The sequence below is a fragment of the Daldinia childiae genome (assembly GCF_008694065.1).
Source record: "Daldinia childiae strain JS-1345 chromosome Unknown Scaffold2, whole genome shotgun sequence".
In the NCBI taxonomy this organism is placed as follows: Eukaryota; Fungi; Ascomycota; class Sordariomycetes; order Xylariales; family Hypoxylaceae; genus Daldinia; species Daldinia childiae.
The window spans coordinates 3,971,183-3,989,936 of NW_022984643.1; the positions used below are offsets into that span (position 1 = coordinate 3,971,183).

General features: G+C 47.4%; 6 protein-coding genes across 6 annotated transcripts; 4 read left to right on the forward strand and 2 right to left on the reverse strand.

Moving 5' to 3' along the window:
* Positions 1-1,018: 1,018 nt before the first annotated feature.
* GL218_01971 (Protein scd2/ral3) lies at positions 1,019-3,030 on the forward strand (the record flags this gene model as incomplete). Its single annotated transcript, XM_033578459.1, has 3 exons — positions 1,019-1,183; positions 1,292-2,029; positions 2,092-3,030. The coding sequence occupies 3 exons, from the start codon at positions 1,019-1,021 to the stop codon at positions 3,028-3,030; spliced, it is 1,842 nt and encodes a 613-aa protein (XP_033438255.1).
* A 1,814-nt stretch (positions 3,031-4,844) lies between these two features.
* Positions 4,845-5,942, forward strand: GL218_01972 (CENP-B like protein 2; the record flags this gene model as incomplete). The annotated part of the gene is made up of 1 exon (XM_033578460.1): positions 4,845-5,942. One exon carries the CDS (start codon positions 4,845-4,847, stop codon positions 5,940-5,942), a length of 1,098 nt encoding a protein of 365 aa, XP_033438254.1.
* A 1,552-nt stretch (positions 5,943-7,494) lies between these two features.
* GL218_01973 (uncharacterized protein) lies at positions 7,495-9,245 on the reverse strand (the record flags this gene model as incomplete). Its single annotated transcript, XM_033578461.1, has 2 exons — positions 7,495-8,041; positions 8,095-9,245. The coding sequence occupies 2 exons, from the start codon at positions 9,243-9,245 to the stop codon at positions 7,495-7,497; spliced, it is 1,698 nt and encodes a 565-aa protein (XP_033438253.1).
* Positions 9,246-11,891: 2,646 nt separating this feature from the next.
* GL218_01975 (Calcium channel YVC1) lies at positions 11,892-14,374 on the forward strand (the record flags this gene model as incomplete). Its single annotated transcript, XM_033578462.1, has 6 exons — positions 11,892-12,028; positions 12,087-12,221; positions 12,391-13,214; positions 13,281-13,616; positions 13,671-13,850; positions 13,905-14,374. The coding sequence occupies 6 exons, from the start codon at positions 11,892-11,894 to the stop codon at positions 14,372-14,374; spliced, it is 2,082 nt and encodes a 693-aa protein (XP_033438259.1).
* Positions 14,375-14,992: 618 nt separating this feature from the next.
* Positions 14,993-15,979, forward strand: GL218_01976 (uncharacterized protein; the record flags this gene model as incomplete). The annotated part of the gene is made up of 1 exon (XM_033578463.1): positions 14,993-15,979. One exon carries the CDS (start codon positions 14,993-14,995, stop codon positions 15,977-15,979), a length of 987 nt encoding a protein of 328 aa, XP_033438258.1.
* Positions 15,980-16,342: 363 nt separating this feature from the next.
* Positions 16,343-18,139, reverse strand: GL218_01977 (Pisatin demethylase; the record flags this gene model as incomplete). The annotated part of the gene is made up of 5 exons (XM_033578464.1): positions 16,343-16,480; positions 16,595-17,087; positions 17,154-17,279; positions 17,342-17,891; positions 17,956-18,139. The coding sequence occupies 5 exons, from the start codon at positions 18,137-18,139 to the stop codon at positions 16,343-16,345; spliced, it is 1,491 nt and encodes a 496-aa protein (XP_033438257.1).
* Positions 18,140-18,754: the final 615 nt, after the last annotated feature.

Genomic DNA, 18,754 nt, shown 5'->3' on the forward strand with positions numbered 1-18,754 from the left:
ACGCCCGACTTAATTTATCCCACTTTTTCGACGTTTCCACCTTGTTCTCCCAGCCAGTCAGTCAAATCCACCCCATCCCAGTTAAGCGCAAAGCAGTCAGTCATTCTCAAATCTAGCCAGTCTTGTTCCTCTCCTCCTCCTCTTCTGTCCTCCTGACCTCACTCAATCTCTAAAAGATAGCCTGTCAACAACTTCTTATATTCCACTATCAGGACGATAAGGCGGCGACTGGACTGACGATATCAGAAAACACGATACTTAGCAGCATTAACGCCGGAGCCAAGTATATAACGTGCGTGTCTGCCACGCATATCAACCAGCAAAACAATTAATATCCGACCCACTATTGTGACTGTTGGGAAGGAGATAAAGAAACGGCGAATCCGTGAAAGAAAGAAATAGCGAAAAGGCCATCGCAGGGTAGGCAGTGTTATTGACTACTATCGGCCTAGGATAAGGAAATAATCGCATCGCTCCCTTTTTTTCGCTGCTTATTTGTTCGACATCGACTGGCCGACCAGTAGAACAAGCTGAAAATAAAAATAAAAATTAAGGGAACCTTACCTAACTTTTGAGGATTTGATTTATTTTTTTCCTCTCCATTCCGTTGCGAAAGGTCTCACCTTGACGCACCTTAACTACTCGATCCCACCGGCTGAACTCCCGCGACTCTCTTCGCTTCATTGCGATTACACGTTGTCGCACTGATTCAGACCCGCTGTCGAACAGGACCGCGAGACTCCGCTACGTTCGCGTAACCGTACCTAAACCTCGGGGATAGCCCAGTTTGCCATTTCTGGTTTCTGGCCTGCGCCCATTCCTTCTTGCATCCTCCTTCGCCGCCTCCGCCTCCTTCTGCTTGACTTCGCAATCCACAAGCTTCCGAATCTGTACAACTATGAAGGTGCGCCATTAAACCTAAGAACCCCTCCTCTGTTTGTCTTGATTTCATCGCATGAATTACCCTTTCCCTTCTGCTAAACATGCCTTTAAACGTGCCTGGCCATCGGTCGCAATCATGTCGCGTTCCAATCTACATGGCGACTTGGTCGCATCCGTAAATGCCGTGGCTAACGTTATGCGCTCTATTCAGGCTCTGAGAAGATCCATCAAGGGCGAAAAGGATAGACCTCAGGTTTCCATCGCTCCAAAGTCCGCAGTTGCCATTGTTCCCCCTAAAAAGGTTGGCGATACTCGCTCCTGTGCATGTTGTTTTCTTTCTAATTCTCATTTATTTCTTGACCCACTTTTGTCACATTGGACACGATGCTAATGCCCGAAACATCCATAGGTTATTCGAGCCCTTTATGATTACGAGGCAACTACTGCCCAGGAACTGAGTTTCTCGAGGGGTGATTTCTTTCACGTTATCGGTCGCGAAAACGACTCGGATTGGTACGAGGCATGCAACCCGGCGCTTCCTGACGCTCGAGGTCTCGTTCCGGTAGCTTTCTTCCAGGCCCTTGGGCGTACGGAAAGAGATAGTGGGTCATCAGACACGGGTCGCCCGTTGACCTTGAAGAAGGACGATCACGATTCTGGATTCTCCGAGACCAACGCGTCGACTATGCCTCCTACGCCGGCGTTGAGTCAGCGTAGTTCTAAGTCAGGCACTAAAAACGGAGCTATGGTTTATGGGATTGTGATGTACGACTTTCAGGCGGAGAGGGCAGACGAACTAGAAGCGAAAGCTGGCGAAGCGATCATAGTGATCGCGCAATCTAACCCCGAGTGGTTTGTCGCAAAACCGATCGGTCGCCTAGGAGGCCCCGGCCTCATTCCTGTTTCGTTCGTAGAAATTCGAGATATGTCGACGGACACGGCCGTTCAGAATCCTCACGAGGCTGTGAAACGAGCCGGTGTTCCTAAGGTCGAAGAGTGGAAGAAGATGGCAGCCGATTACAAGAATAGTAGCATCACGCTAGGCAAATTTGAAGCTGGTGGTCAACCGGGTCTAGAACAGGGCATGGAACGGATGAGCTTACAGCCGGGTCCCAATCGCCAGAGCCAACAGCAGAACCCTTCACTCGTAAGTAATCGTTTATTACTTAATGCACGTGCGCATCTGGATGTACTGACATAATTCAGCAGCAACAGCAATTTAACGGATATCAGCAGCAAGCCCAACAGCAAGCCCAAAATCCCGTGCAACAAAATCAGTACGAATCAAAATCGACTTCACAATTATACGCACCTTTATCAGCCCGGATACCGCGATACTGCTTTGCCGAGGACAAATATTGGTTTGTGATCGAAGCAACCTTAGAAGACGGCCGGCACTGGGAGCTTTCGCGTTATTACGAAGACTTTTACGATTTCCAAATCGCCCTTCTGACCGAATTCCCCGCCGAAGCTGGAAATACCGGCACGCATAAGCGCACATTACCGTACATGCCCGGTCCTGTTAATTACGTGACCGATGCAATTACGGAAGGAAGACTGCACAATCTAGATGCATACGTAAAGAACTTACTGGGACAGCCGCCATATATCTCGAAGTGCAACTTAGTAAAACAGTTCTTTGCCCCGAGAGAGGGAGATTATGAGATCGAGCCGAACGGCGACGAATATAGACTATCTGGTGGGTCCCGCTCGTCGGTAGATTCACCAGGAGATGATAACTCGCGGCAGTCGTCAAGGAACAACCTGAATGGGAATGGGTACTCTGGGTTATCGGCGGCCCCAAGACAGATGCAAAATGGCCAGCCCCAGATGACTCGACAAGCGTCATCGCTTTCCCAACCCTCACAAACATCGTTATCACCAGGGATCAGTCAGGGAGGACCATCTCTAAAGGTCAAATTACACTTCAACGACGACACGTTCTTAATACGTGTACCATCTGATACCAACTTTCAACAATTATATGAGAGAATTAAAGAGCGAACCAAGGTTTCCAGCCCAGACCAAATCCAGCTCTTCTACCGAGACGAGCAGAGTGGTGACAAGCTCAGTCTCTTGAGCAATAATGATCTTAACTATGCTCTTGAGCATAACGAAAAGCTAGTTGTTTTTGTTGAACAGGTATAAGGCTTTTAAGGATTGGTCGATACCCCCAGAATATTTCCATATACAATATACCCAATGCGCTTCGTTCTACTAGCATTTACACACGACAATTCGGCAGCAATTTTCGAATTGGATGCAGGATGTATCCTGAACCCTCCGGCAACCCTTAGCCGTGCTACCCTAACATACCTACCCAAACCTACAGTACACGGATGCTATTTGTGTTCTTGGAATAAGTAGCAATAGTCTACCTCATAGTGGTTAGAGTAGTGTTGTCTAGTGGTACGCGCATTCGCTTAAGGTAGTTGAATGACTGAATGGTTCGAGATGAGTTACTTTTACTGCGACTGTCTAATACCGTTTTCTATGTCATAACCCCTTACACATGGATCTTTTTTCTTCTGAAATCTTCAAAAATATTTCCTTTCAGCACCGGACTAGGTCGAAGAGGGTATTTTTAGGCCAACCTTTCTTCTATTTTTTATACGGTATACCTTACGGTTTGGCGTGGACACGATTGCTTTTTCTTACGGGGACAATATTATTCGGGCTTTTTATTCTTCTATATTTGCAACTTCTGAACTTCTTTTTATTAACCCTTCCCCCGAGTATTATCTACTGGTCGCGGAGATGGATAAATGATGGAATGGGATAATGGAACAGGCGATAGGACGGAGCTATCAGGTGGCCAAAAGGTGTCCAGTAGAACCTGGGGAGGAGGGCATGTCGTAGGACATTTACTCTTGAGGACATGGGGAAACTACAGGCAATCCCTTGGGCAAACGAATGGGGTGACCGGGGATCTAGGTAGCGAAGAGACATGAAGTAACGTGAATATTTGCTTCCTGCCTCGAGACACTTCTACGATAGCTCTAAAGAACGAATAAAAATGAACGTTAAATAATATTTATTTCTTGCTATTGGTGATGGTGGTGGTGATGGTGATGGTATTGACTATTAAAGGAGGTTACCTATATGATTTATGTTTCTTCGTAGTTATCCTACGAGCAATATATGTATTAATCTCTCCCTACAAAGATAATACATCTACATATAGGTGAGATGTATTCTTCTATTGATTCAAAAGATGCTAGCTGTTAGCTACTTACCTCGCAAATACCTTATAACCCTTTCGCACATGTCAAAATTGAGAATCATCAAATCATTCTAACCGTAAATATTACTGATAAACCGGTGCGTCTAAGTAAAATGCGAGGTGAATCATTTAGTCTTGCTTAATTGCACATTTTATCTTCAGATCAGGAGGCTACATTCGTGTTTCTTCTATGGCGATATTTTTATGCTAGGTTTATCTATTCCAATGTCCGGTGAGGTGAGCATTCTTGATAACGGTGTAGTGAGTTATGCATGGAGAATCCCTTATACCCACCTTATGTACAGATGTACAGTAGTGTTTATCAGGTACGTGACTAAGGGCGCATGTCCTAACTGAGGGTCCGTTCGGTGTAGCTTGACGGTGATTGCATAGGAAATAGCGCTCTGAGCGTTGGAAAGTTTTAAGCATAAAGTCGTTCAATGCAATGTATGCACAGACCATGGATTTTTATGCCCTATAATTCAGTAGACCCATTTATCAATTGGATAGAAAGCGCAGTTGGCCCCTGCCCCCCTCACACTTGCTTCGGTTGCTTGCACAAAAAAACCTCTCAAACCACAAAACTTCGCGCCCCGATTTCTTCTTCTTTCATTAACCCCCTTTACATCCAAAACCCGGGTTGTGCTTCGTTTACAGGATTAGCCGGCGAATTTCATTGAATCAATTGAGAATTCACATCATCAAACCCTTCTAAAAGCTGACTACCGATCTATCCAATATGTCGGACGTTCCCGCTGTCCCCGACGTCCCGGACACTCCTACCGGCGCGACCACGCCTAAGGAACGACATTCTCTTACCCTTGATCAACGTCGCGCTCTTCGTCGTTGGGCACACTCTCAAACTACCCGACCTTCCCACAAAGCCTGCATTGAATGGTTCTATAGTCAATACGGTCAGAACATTAGCCAGAGTACTATCAGTCATTCATTATCACCTAAATACGCGCGTCTCGACAACGATAATCAATTCAGCGGATCACGTTTGCGTTTCGGTAATTGGCCTGATGTAGAGAAGCTTGTTCTTTTATGGCACAGCCAAGTCGTCGCCTCTGGTCGCAACCCTTCTAACGAGGAACTTGCCGAAAAAGCAAAATCAATCTTTCAACAACTGCCCCGTTACAAGGACGAAACTCCTCCCGAGTTCTCCCCTGGCTGGATTCATCGCTTTAAGAAACGTTACGGCTTACTCATTAGACGCCAACGCCGCCATGGTAATGCCTCTAATCCTGCTGATGATATTCCCTACCTCATCGACGCGGTTCCACGTTTCATGAACATTAGTGCCGAGACCAGCCCAGCTGCCATTCGCGACGCGGTTCTTCGCGTCGTCGGCGTCGAAGCTAGTCTATCGACTTGTGCTCAGGTTCGTGACGAAGTTGTTCGTCGCCTCGAGAACCCCTCTCCGGCCCCTCTCCCCACCCTTGCCGGCGCAACTATCAACCCTGCCGAGCCCAACGCTTTTGCAGGCACCGAAGATCCTGAGGTGGTACTTCAGAACGCCCTACGTGCCATGCAGCAAGAAGAAGAGGACGCCGAGGCAGAGGCCGCTGCCGTCCGTGAGCAGCGCGAGCGACAAGAACAGGGTCTCCCTCCTATCGCGCCCAGCCTGCAAACACCCGTACCTCAGCAGCGCAATAGCGCACGCTTTACTCCTGCCGGACCTGAAGACCCCGCCTTAACCTTGACGCCTATCTCAAGCGGCAACGCCCTGGGTGGTGCTGATCGTCCTATTCGATGCCCCTTCTGCGTCAACCAGCGCATGCTTCGAAGTATCAAAGAGGCAGTAGAGCATATGAGTACCCATGTTGTCGTTTAGGAAGGTGATGACTATATGGGGTATCTTCAGCATTATCTTCGGCATTTTCAACCCTATTAGCATATTCCACTGGCATTATTATATCCCTAATGGGAGGTCCTTTGTGACTACATTTCAGAACAGGAATCCTTGTCTGTACAACTATGACCACAGTCACGAAATTAGGGACCATGAGGCGTTAGGGATTTTTCTTTTGCCTTTTCTTGTCGTGTAGGACGAGGCGGGCCTACATGATACGCAATCACACCGACATACAATCCACACACAAAGGTCTTAAGGCCTAAGCTCGTTATAGGGTACAGAGGGGGACATGGCACTTTTTGGCGTTCGGCTCGTCATTTTTGGCAGCACAAAGGGGGGGTTGCTTGCTTCTATTTTTTTTTTTTATTACACGCTCTGCTCGCGCGCATGCTAGGTGGTGGTGGTGGTGGTGGTTGTAGTGGTTGGAGGTGAAAGTGATATGTCTCAAAAGAAAGAAAGGAAGCAGGAGACGGCGGGCAGGGCGTGTGCATCACCGGTTCGGATAGGCTTTAATACCATTTGATTTATGCTTCTTACAATTTTCATGTTTGAGATCCTTTGATACCTTTGTATGTTCCTTTTGACTTCCTGTAGTTTAGGCGTTTATTAGTCTTACCGGGTGAGGAGTGCATAGGTATGCCCAACTTGCATGATGATCCTGTTTAGGGTACCAAAGACCTGGGAGCTTCTCTAATGGGGGTGAGGAGGGGAGGTTTGTTGGTTTAATGAATATTCAATATTATTATTTTTTTTATTGTGTATGGTTTACATACATGCATTCAATAATCAAACCCCAAACTACCTACGGAATAGTTACATAACCTTTTAATGTGTCAAGTGCCATTGCTTTATTCAACATAAGACGTAAGAACTTAAGCTAAGCTTTAGGTACCTAAGGTATTCTCTTCATTTCTATTAGTTATAACATAAGTTGCATAATTACTTGATAATATGTCCAAGATCCATCCTCTTCTCGATGGCCTCAACATTACCATTTAACATCGAACCGAACCCACCAAACTCCGTATCTAACCCAAACAACGCCGCCCGTTCGCGTATGGTATATATGTATAGGTACATAAAACAAGCAAGCAAGTAACCAACCAACCACCAGCCAACCTGATTCCCTCCCCCCCAATATCTTCCCCTTTTTAAACCGATGCCGCTATAGCCGCGACATATGTAGGTAGGTACCCAAGGTAGGTATGTATGTATGTATGCAAATCTGCCCCCGAAACGCCCCAAACATGCAAGCCGCAACACCCCACCAAGCGCCCACCCAGCCAGTATACCTAGGATCGTAAGTAGTTTCGTCATGATACCTGAGCCATCCCCCCCTTTACCCCTATCCAGCTAAATGTAGAACTCCTATATTCCGCGATGCGATGTTGTGTAATGTAGTATCGTGTCGTAGGGTAGACAAAGAAAAAAGTAAATATCCAATTCTTAACGAATGGGAGAGAAAAAAAAAAAAGACATTATGTATAGATACGCATGCACGTCGGCAGCAGGCCAATAATTACCGCCTCTATTATAGCCACATCAAATTCCTCCCCTGCTGCCGATTCTGCTGCCACAGCGGCCTATTCCCCATACCATTCCCCCTGGGTGGGCTCTGGCTTCCGCCCGGGGACTCGGCGCCGGAGCGCATCCCTCCACCGTCGGTAAGTGGTTGTCGGTCATCCTCGAGCTCCTGGGTGCCGATGCCCGCACTCATATACGCGCGCGAGAAGTCGTCGATCTCGGTCGGCGTGGGGCCTCGGTTGATACTATGGTCGGACTCGCTGGGGCTGTCCTGGTCGTATGGGTTCTCTTCTTCCGCGACGGGAGTGAGCCCTGTTCCTACGCCCATAGGGGGAACTAGGCGTACGGTGGGTGGGTGGTAGCGCAACGGCTGAGAGAAGCCACGATTTGTTGGGGCAGTCCTTGCGGGCGCCATGTCGGATTTTGCTTGTAGTGGTGGCGGCTCAGGGATCGAGCGGTATGGTTGGTTAGTGTATTGAGTTAGGGGTCTCCTGTCTTCCTCTTCATCTTGCCACGAGGGGAGCGGTGCAAACGCAGCGCCGTGACTTTTCGGACTGTATGATGGGTTAGCTAGGCTATTAATATGTAGTACAAATTAGAGACTTACCTGATATATTCCGTCCTGGGCGGCGCGTCTGTTGGTAAAGGCCCAGGACCTTCGCGGTTATTACCACGCCGCTTCCGCATGAAGAAGAGGACTATAGCGACAATTATCGCTACTAGAATTGCGGCTCCGCTGATGGAACCCCCGATGATAGCCCCCCTATTAGTCTCACTGGCTCCGGCTGCCGCCGTGGGTGAGCTAGAATCGGTGGGTGCTTCGGCGCCAAATGACGATGTTATACTCGGCCATGTAGTCGTGCCAGTGGTCGATGAAGGCGATATTGTGGATGAAGACGAAGATGTAAGCAAAGATGAAGTAGAGGTTGAAGATGTTGATGACGATGAAGAGGATCGTGAAGAGGATCGTGATGAAGATCGTGATGAAGATCGTGATGAGGAGGACACAGAAGATGATGGTGACAGTGAAGGCGAAGATTCAGAGGTAGACGAAGAGTCTGTTGTAACTGAAGGTGTTTGTGTCGTTGGTGATGTTGTATCAGACCCACTAGGGGGAGGATCTGAGTTAGGGTCCTCCGTTGCACTCGAAGGCTGGGACCCGATGGAAGTAGGCTCGGGAAGAATTGACGGCAATGCCGTTAGCGACACTGCTGTCTCTTCGAACACTAGGCTTGTCATGCCATCGACGGATGTTTCGACAGTAGTACCTAATGATGATGCGGTTCCGCAACCAAACTGGAAATACCCGCCAGCAAAGTTATTCCTGTAGCACACGTCCGACCCTTGGCACGTATACACGTAAGGATTGATTTCGGTTTGCAGATCGCTGTTACGGTCGACACAACCAGTAAATATACCCGTCGAGCAAGTTCCGCCGTCCGGACAGCAGCCCACCACACCATGATCCTGTTCCAATACGCAATGGGACCCTGCCAAACATGTCGCAGGTAGGTTTGGATTACCCCCGATGAAGCCACATACAGTGTTTTGTCCCTGTCTTCGCAACAAGTCGGAAAGTAAGACTGGAGCTTCCGTTGGTCGTGGAAAAGGAACGACATTCAACTCATGCAGCTCAACAGTTTTCGTCTGTCTGGGCAGCACATGACCACTCGTCAACCCAAATGCCGCGCTGAGAAGGAGAGCAGCAGTAGCCGGCGGAAGGCGTAGAAAGCCGGCGCTGGATACTGAGTGAGCCATGATTCAAATCCAGGACCAGAACCAGACGACCAGACGATCGGCCAAGTTGGGATCATAAGAGAGTACAGTAAATTTCAACCCAAATTGGCATCAAGATCAAGAAAGAACAAGAAAGATGAATGTTGATGAGAAGGGACTTCTTTAAAGAAAAAGAGGCGAAGGCAGACAAGGTAGCAGTCAACTACTGTACTGCGCATGGGTGACCAGGGTGTTACACAACAAGGCTGAGACCTGCTCAAGATTGCTTCTTTGTCTGCACGATCTAGAAATAGGTACACCTATAGCGTCGTGCTGTCTTACAGCATCTAGCAGTAGTTCCTATCCATAGCACAGGCGGCATAAGTATTGTAAGCTGTGCATGAAAAAAGGGTTTAACGAAAATAAAAAAGAATGTTTCGTTTTAGTAAACTGATACTTAGTTGATGGAAACATGGAAACATTGAAACATTGAAACATTTTCTCGGGTCTTTTGAAGAATGCCTATCAACGGTAATTGTGGCAGAAGCATTGCCACCGGCAGAATCAAGTTCCCTCTACATACATGTTCGCCAACATGCCAACACAATAGGTATACCAACGATCGGCGCATCTATGAAAAAGCCAATCGGTCCCAGGGTTCTTCGCTACACGCCGCCCGGACCCTGGGCCCTGGCGCCAGGTAGTTTATGGGGAAGGCTATGACGAATCATAAAGTGTATATTTGCTAAAATAGCTTTTTATAGATATGTCTGGCCAATTAAGGTAGATGTGGTAGAATGTACACAGCCACGGGCGGGAAGACGATGAATGGCTCCAGGGGTGAAGGGGTGACAGGGCCGCAGGGGTACTGCCCACCCTTCAACGACTTCGGTAAGATCTTTTTTGTGGTCTAGATTTTACCTTGTAGAAGTGGGCTTGCTAAATCAATGACATAGTGACTGTAACCCTGAGGAACGCACCCCGGATAGTTGCCGTCGTCACACTTTCTATGTGATTGAGCAACTTGGTCTTCGCTTCCGTGACCAAGAAAACGGCATTCAAGTGTAGTAACTGTACAGCTTCGGTGTTTGTTTGGATAACAAAAAGTGAAACAAGGTATACCTGTGATACCGACCGAACGGTATAAGAAGCTATTCCGGGCTGTTAGTTACCGCATACCTGCATCTCGGTCTCCCATTAAGAGCCAATCTAGCTGCGAGAACCGAGGAAGTTTTGGATTCCGATTGAGGCAACCTAAATCGGGTTGGGCTCTTCTGAGCAACTTTATCTTGGGCCAGCTATTTGTGCACAACGTCTGGCATCTCCCGGGACGTTAGACCGAATACATATGCTAAGTCGCCTAGTATAATGCAAGCAGATCGTAGGATGACTTTGTACCTGCATCGATTTAGTAGTACTTAATAGTAACAATATAGCAGAGGAATCCCGCCGTAGGTGACATCGAGTTGCTAGTAGCGAGAATCGGTGCACTCTAACCTGTCCTCTTCCCTCGTAGTGCATCTATTTAGGAGTGGGACATGCGATTTCTGGAGCCTATTGAGGGCCCACGCAATGATCCAGCTACCGTATCGCATATCATGCGTACATGGCGGTTATTCCTGTGTTTTCTTGACTACCTGCGCAGCTATGCGCAGCTAAACGCCGCTACTTGTAAACTTTGAGCATAGTGTGGTACAGCGACGTGGAGCGAATTCGGTGGGCCTTCGCGGATGTCCATTGGAGAAGAAACAAGGTCAACAACCGTGCTCGTGATCGTAAGTGACTACTAAGTCGATCAATTATCCGATTAGATGATAATTCATCCAGATGGGCGGCAGACAAGACAAGACCCGCAGACTTGACGCTATTATGAAATAAGCGGTGATGGATAATGGATACGAAGAATTCCGAATCTAGTGTCTTAAACCATTGGCTATCTGTAAACGAGTTCGAGGGATGCGGTCATTTTTATTTGGTAAGGTAGTTAGGGTTACAACTTGGGAAAATGTTATTCGTTAGTTAAGAGGCGAAAATGGTTAACCGAAGGATAGTTGTCGCCTTCTATTACGAGTTACCTGTGGAAAATGTAAAGTGTTGCAATGTAAAACAGGATTAGAGATTCATGATTTTGGGTACCGAAGCTGCAAAGTTTAGCACCGCCACAGATTGATAACGATATGTGGCGGGAGTGGCAATGAGCCTCGGTATAACTAACTGAAGTATCCCTATGTTTATGTAAGGTATTGAGGACCCTGAATGCTCAGTGAGGTAACCCTGCAGGGACAATGCATATTTTTATCGAACCAACAACATTTCATCTGATCACCAGGTGCTACCAATTTAGCTTAAAGGTCTTAGTGACGATACCTATTGCGATATCAGGTTTTGCGGGGAGTTTAAAGGATACTAAATTTTAGTTACAGTTGACCCCATCGTGAAAGCGCTTATCTCCCTTTCTAGGAAAGTGATGAGATATGACGAAGGAATCAAGCAAAAGCACGGGCCGTCGATATCTTGATCCCGCAACCACTCCGTACCCAGTTTAACCTCCGCATTTTTGCCCTTATACTCTTTTCACACATTAATATTCTTCCGACTTTCTAACAAACCTAACTCATATATAACGAACTTTTAACATTTATACGCTGTGTAAAGGGGTTGATTTAAGCATCTAATTATCCAGGTACCATGCCAATTCGCGTCAAGTCGCGTCCCTTGACGACCCCGGATCGTGCCTTGTCGCCTATTTCTGACCCCACTGAAGTTCCCCTCCCTGATATTGCACATGAAGATGTCTTCCGTGATGTCGTTAAGAAGCTTTCTATGTAAGCTAGATCTACTCGGCAACTCAGTTCAAGTTCTTCTCACTAATCAATATTGTAGATATGTAACTGGGGTAGTTTATTTGCCAAGTACTTTCGAACAACTAAGGACAACATCGGCCGGTGACGATCTACACGCCCTTGTTAACCATCTTAGCACTCGTGTTACCAATCCCGCAATCGTAAACGCTTTACTGTGAGATGCTTCATTAATATGAGTTTTAACTACCATGTCCAATGTTATTTTCTTATTCGATTGCTTAATTATTGCTAAGCTTCCACCACGGTGACGCATTGTAATGATGGGAATTCTCAAATAGATGACCAATTCACAAGCCATAGAATCGTTACTAATAGAAACATAGGGCACTGAGATGGCATTACGGGTCGATAAGCGACGGCCGAGGTATCAGTGAAGCTCGTGCAAATGCTTGCGAGATTGTTGCTTGGAGGTTTTTAACTCGTCTATCTGAGCGGGAAGCTGTCGAGTTTTGTCTCTACGAGATCCCGGATGGCAGCCAAAGAGATACATCCCCTACCGATGAGCCTGCAGATGGTGGTGAAAGCAATGAGAGTAGCTCTCTACTGCACCGCCCTTCTAGATCTCCCTCACCAGACCGCCGCTCAGACAATCGGTTTGGGTCTACGAGACGAAGCCAATTGTTTCAGTCAATCTCGAAACTGACTATAAGCCGGCATGCTACTGAGGTTGAAGAACTGGAAGATGACCCTACTGAACCTTTTACGCATTTGAATGGTTTAGAAATAGCGGCTATTGCTGACGCAAAGAGGTTTCTTAGCCAGCACGTAGTGCAGAAGATCATTACAGGCATTTGGAACGGCGAGATTATCTTCTGGGATCGTCTTTCAGTCCATTCGGAGAAGAAACCTCGATTTTACAACCCCAGCACGGCCGACCCTTTCTCGAGACTTCGAGTGCCCAAGTATCTCAAAGCTTATGAGGTTGCGTTCTTCGTTGGATTTTTAATGTTATACTATAGCGTGTTGATCGAACAGAATCGTTACGCCATTACACCTCTAGAAATACTACTCTACGTCTGGTTCGCCGCCTTCTTCTACGACGAGGTCAGCGAATATATCGATGCTGGATCGATTTTCTATGCGGCAGATGTCTGGAATTTATTTGATATGATCATGATTGCCATTGGAATCGTCTTTGCAGTTTTGAGTGAGTATCTGATATTCTACTCTTGCCGTTCAACATAAATCAACATGAGCTAATCTTCGATGATAGGATTTGTTGGCTTATATAGGGCTGATTATACCCTTGTGGATATTGGATTTGATGTCTTGTCGCTTGAGGCCCTCTTCATGGTACCTAGAGTCTGCTCGATATTTAGCTTGTCCCCATACTGGGGTACTTTAATACCTTGTCTTAAAGAGATGGGGAAGGACTTCTTGAAATTCATGGTTCTAGTAGTCATTGTATATGTCGGGTTTTTAACAACCTTTTCTCTCGTCGGGAGAGAGGCATACTCATTTTCGCACATGGCCATGATCGTTACCAAGATCTTTTTTGGGTCCAGTTACGTTGGGTTCGATATTATGGAAGAAATCGATCCTATCTTCGGTATTTTTTTTCCTTTCCACTTAATCGGCGTATCTCTTCTAACATTTTCTCTAGGACCTCCTCTCATGTTGATATTTGTCACGCTGAGTTCAATTTTACTTATGGGTTCCCTGACGGGTATGCTCAGTAATAGTTTCTCGAGAGTGATTACGCACGCTCGTGAAGAATATCTTTATGTCTACAGCGTATACGTTCTTGAGGCATCAACCAGCAACAGGCTCACGCATTTTTACCGTAAGTAGCTCCTCTTATTACATCTATATATACTGTGCTAACTTGAGTTATAAGCTCCGTTCAATCTCATCGCGCTGGGAATATTCAGGCCTCTACGTCTATTCCTACCCTCGGACGATAAGTTCCGGCAAGCACGTATCCTGCTTCTCCGGGCAACGCACGCACCAATCGTCGGAGTTATTCAGGTCTACGAGTGGTTCACTAATAAGATTAACCCCGACGGTTTCGATAACTTCCGCGGCCCACGACAGAATTCTTTTAAACGAAACGCCGCACCACCACCTAGTAGACCAGGGAGCAGACCACAATCGGGATATCGACCACGTATGCCAACACCGCGTGCTACTAGCGCGGAGGTGATTCATAAGCCGAGACCTCAGCAGCGAGTTCTTGAGGATTATGCTGGAGATGCACCCAGCGATGTGGAGGTTCGAATCTCAGAGTTGGCAGCCAAGATTGATCGACTTACTGCTTTGGTTGTTGCGTTACAGTCTGGTGCCGGTATCGAAACGGTCCGAACTTGACAAGTCTATGGCATATGGATTGCATACAGAAAACTTTGCTAGAGACTTGAAATCACCAATGGGTGACAAATATTGTACGGAATACATATACACTTTATGTATTATGCCTACATGGCTTTTCGCACCACTATCGTGAACCACCAACAGGTGTAAACTTGCTTTTGCATCTTTCGAAACCACGACATACAGAGCATATCATATAATGAACGTAATTGGGTCTGAGAGTAATCCAATCACTTGGCTTGAATACATATATAACTATAAATTGTCCTCTATTATAGGGGCTATAATCAATGAATATATTCGAACTCTTAATACTGAAATTAGTGGGTCTCCGCGCCCTTTAATCGACTTCATAATTAATACCATCATCTCCACACCCCTTAATAGGCAGCAGCTTATTAGCGCTTCCACCTATAAGACTCAGCAGCTCTTCCGAAAGCGGCAATTTTTCTTAATCCTGACTCAGCTCATCGAAGTCAACTTCATCATATAAGTACCTACCTAGGTACTTATAGTCTTTATTATCATAGTAGAAGAGAAGCTACCTATTTATCAACTATTTCTCGAGACTTGACGTATTGAATAGGTTACTATACTTACCCAGGCAGTTAAAAGATGGCTCTCCAATTCGTCACCCTCGACGTCTTCACGTCCCATCGACTTCAAGGCAACCCCCTCGCCGTAGTCACCGTCCCGGCAGCGCTCAAAGACAGCCTTACACAAGCCACCAAGCAGAAGATCGCGCAGGAGTTCAATCTCTCGGAAACGGTATTTCTGCACGAGGCAGCAGAGTCGGACGCTGGGAACCAAGAGCGCCACATCGATATCTTCACTATCGAGCAGGAGATCCCGTTTGCCGGCCACCCGACCATCGGCACCGCGGTATTGGCGAAATACCACCTCCATCCCCACGTGCACACTCTCGTCACGAAAGCAGGCCCCATTGGCATCGCTCCGCAGCCGGGGAACCGCGTCCGCGCTAAGATCCCGCATGACGTGCATCTGCACGCGCGGACGCTCGCGGACGTCGTCGGCGAAGTAGCGGCGGCGCCGGGGCTCTCGCCCGACCCGCAGATCCGGGAGGCGGAGCTGCGGGCCCCGGTTTTTAGCGTTGTTAAGGGCATGACGTTTGTGCTGGTGCGGCTGCCGTCGCTGGAACTGCTCGCGCGCGTTAGCACGGGGTACAGGCTCGACTTTGGTAACTTGCCTAAACCATTGTTGGACGAGGGGCCCTGGGGGGATAGTTTCGTCTGTCGGTATTACTACGTGGATGTGGGGGGCGAGGTGGAGGAGGAGGAGGACGGCGGCGACGGCGCCAGGGTTATCCGCGCGCGCATGGTGGAGGTGGGGTTCGAGGACCCGGCTACGGGGAGCGCGGCGTCGGCGCTGGCGGCGTATCTTACGCTTGGGGAGGGGAAGGCGGGGAGGAGGTTTAGGGTTACGCAGGGGGTGGAGATGGGGCGGAAGAGCGATATTAGTGTTGAGACTACGACGAGGGAGAGGGAGGGTGCTGATGGGGGGGTTGAGTTGGTGGATTTGTGGCTGGGTGGGACGGCGGTTGTGGTGTTGAAGGGAACTTTGACGCTTGATGGGGTTGTCTGAGTGAAGTGTTAGTGATACTTACTCTATCACTATACTATAGTTAGTCAGACTACTATAGTTAGACTTTGGATAACTGGTCTATTATTTATTAATAGGGGTTACAGTTTACTTCAACTTCAAGTCTGCTATGATAGAAATAATATATTAAGATTATCTATCTATGATTAAAGGGAAAGTAAATAATAAAAACTGCTGGTGGGTATCCAATGCTTGAGTCTTTCGATCCTGGGTATAATCATCGTCTTCATAACATCAACTGGGTATACGTATCTACAACTCTTCGAAGTATTATATGTTGTGAGAGATAACTCTTGAATCCAGAGTTCTCAATATCTGATACGGCCACGCCTAGAGTCCTTCATCTTATTCTATCTTCTCCTCGTGCGTGCTCTCCCTTTTCGTAACTCGCATCTTCATCTCGGACATGAGGAAGAACCCCGAGTTTATAATCTCTACCGGGCTCTGCGGGGTGACGATGGAGAAGTCGAAGCGTCGAAGTAACTATTAGATTAGGTTAGTTAGTGAGCTTTGTTATAGAAAGAAAAGATGTTAACAGGGTGGAAGCTAATGTTAGAGTTGTGTCGACTATACACAACTACCAACGCCAGGACATACCTCAACAAATACTTTGTTCAATTCCATCTGGGCGATAGTCCGACCAAGACACTTATACCGGCCTGCTCCCCAAAGAGTCTCCAGGACGCCCTCCATCATCTCGAAGGTACTCTCGTCGACCTCAAGCCACCTCTCAGGCCGGAAGACGTCCGCGTCGTCGCCCCAGTACTTCTTCGCTCGCATAATGCCAAAGACGTTGTGGCCGACTTCGGTACCCTCGGGGACAAAATATCCGCTGATGGTGTCGCCTCCCTTGGGCACTTTCTTAAAGAACGTGGCTGTTACGATGGGGAATGCGCGAAGACCTTCTTTGATGACGGCTTGTAGGTACGGTAGCTGTCGGGATTCGGTGTCCTTGATCGGCGAACCGATGTCCCCTTTCGCGATTGCGTCGTCTATCTCTGCCTTGAGCTTGTTGTATGCCATCGGGTTGGCAACGAGGAGTAAGAAAGTCATGCGGATACCCGCTGCAGTCGAGTCTGTTCCAGCAACACTATATCGATATTGTTAGTTCTAATAATCTTTGGGCGGGGGTTTTTTTTTTACTAGGGATACATACACCTGCAGCATCAATTCGTTGATAGCTTCTTCCTTAGTAACGCCATGCTCAAGGAAAGTGGCAAGGGCATCTCTTCGTCGGTCCTCGCCGTCACTGAGGCTTTTTTCAACTGCAGCTTGCGCGAGTCTAACACAGGAGTTAGTAGAATAATCTTATACGGTTGTGGAAGATATGTTGTTCAGACTTACGCCATGTACTTGCCAACGCCATCGACGTCGCGGGTTGACGGGTAAATCCTATTAAAAGGGGGCTTGAAGAAGATCTTGGTTAACCAGTGGAAGTTGGATACCACAATAGCGGTTGAAAAGAAGTCCTCGTTCCACTTTACAAATTTATGAACGTCCTCACCCTCGTCTAAGCATCCGAACGGTCGACCGTACGATATATCGCCTACGCAGTCCATCGCGAAGAAAAAAGTCGCCGCCGTTAGGTCCAGTGGCCGATACTCGCTAGGGGTTGAGATAAACTTGCGTTCGATGAGATCTACCAGTCGCGCACATTGTCGATCAACACAGGCTTCTACGTGAGAGTTACCGGCGTAGCCGAGTCCCAAGTTTGTTCGGCGGCGGGTGTGTTCCTTGTCGTCGATGAGTGAGAAGGAGTTGTCTTGCGTAGGGTTGAACCTAAACGTCTGATAGAACGCTCCTCTCGTATATTCCGACTTGGGATGGGCCATTCGACGGATAATATCTACATCAGTGGTCAAGATCTGGTTTGGGCCGATCCGGAAGAGGTCGCCTGGGAAAGTTAGTAAAATAGGGGGGGGTGGGGGAAAATAGCTGTCTGGCAATGATAAACGTACCGTATTGATCCCCAAGCGTTTTTAGTTCGAGATACCATTTTCCTCTTATCTGCGTCGTAATTTGCCAAAGCTTGGTAGAGCATATCCAAAACGGTCCAGGGATATGTCGAAGTCGATACCAGCTCCGGAGAATGTCCACGGTCCAGGCCCCGAGAAGTAGGGCTATATATGCCGTCAAAGACATAGCTAAAGTTACTGTATATTAGTGGACTATTTAAATTTAGAAGTGTCTATTAGATATCTGTTACACTGACAGCGTTATTGAAAGACCAGACATGTCTTGAAGGCAAGTAGGAAGTTATATTATGATTTATATAAAAAGCCTTCTTTGTCTTCGCTAACAATAGCACACAACAGCTCAGTATACAGGGGGAGCCCCGTCATAATCTGCGAACAGATGGCTTGTATGGTTGACTGAGTGGTTACTCAAGTTCTTGAACTACTAGATCGTTCCATTATAGTCACGACCGTAGTTTTGAATATGTATCTCACTAGGGCTGAGACAGCGAGGAGTGAGAATAGTTCGGGTGGTGTAAGTGGTCTATATGAGGCGGTGTGCATGGCGATAGCTCAAGCTTGCATAGTTTACCTCACAACGTCCTATCAGCAACCCTCTCTGTAGGTACCAAGGTCGTTCTCATGTATTTACTGCCACATGCATACGGACTTCTACCAGCGCTACTGGCTGGGTTCCTTGACAGGCGAGTGAAGAACATGATTCACCCCTGTAGTACATAATCGCTCATGGCACTTCTCTTTATCTTGGTGTGGCATTGGAGACGCTCAAACGGTACAGCAG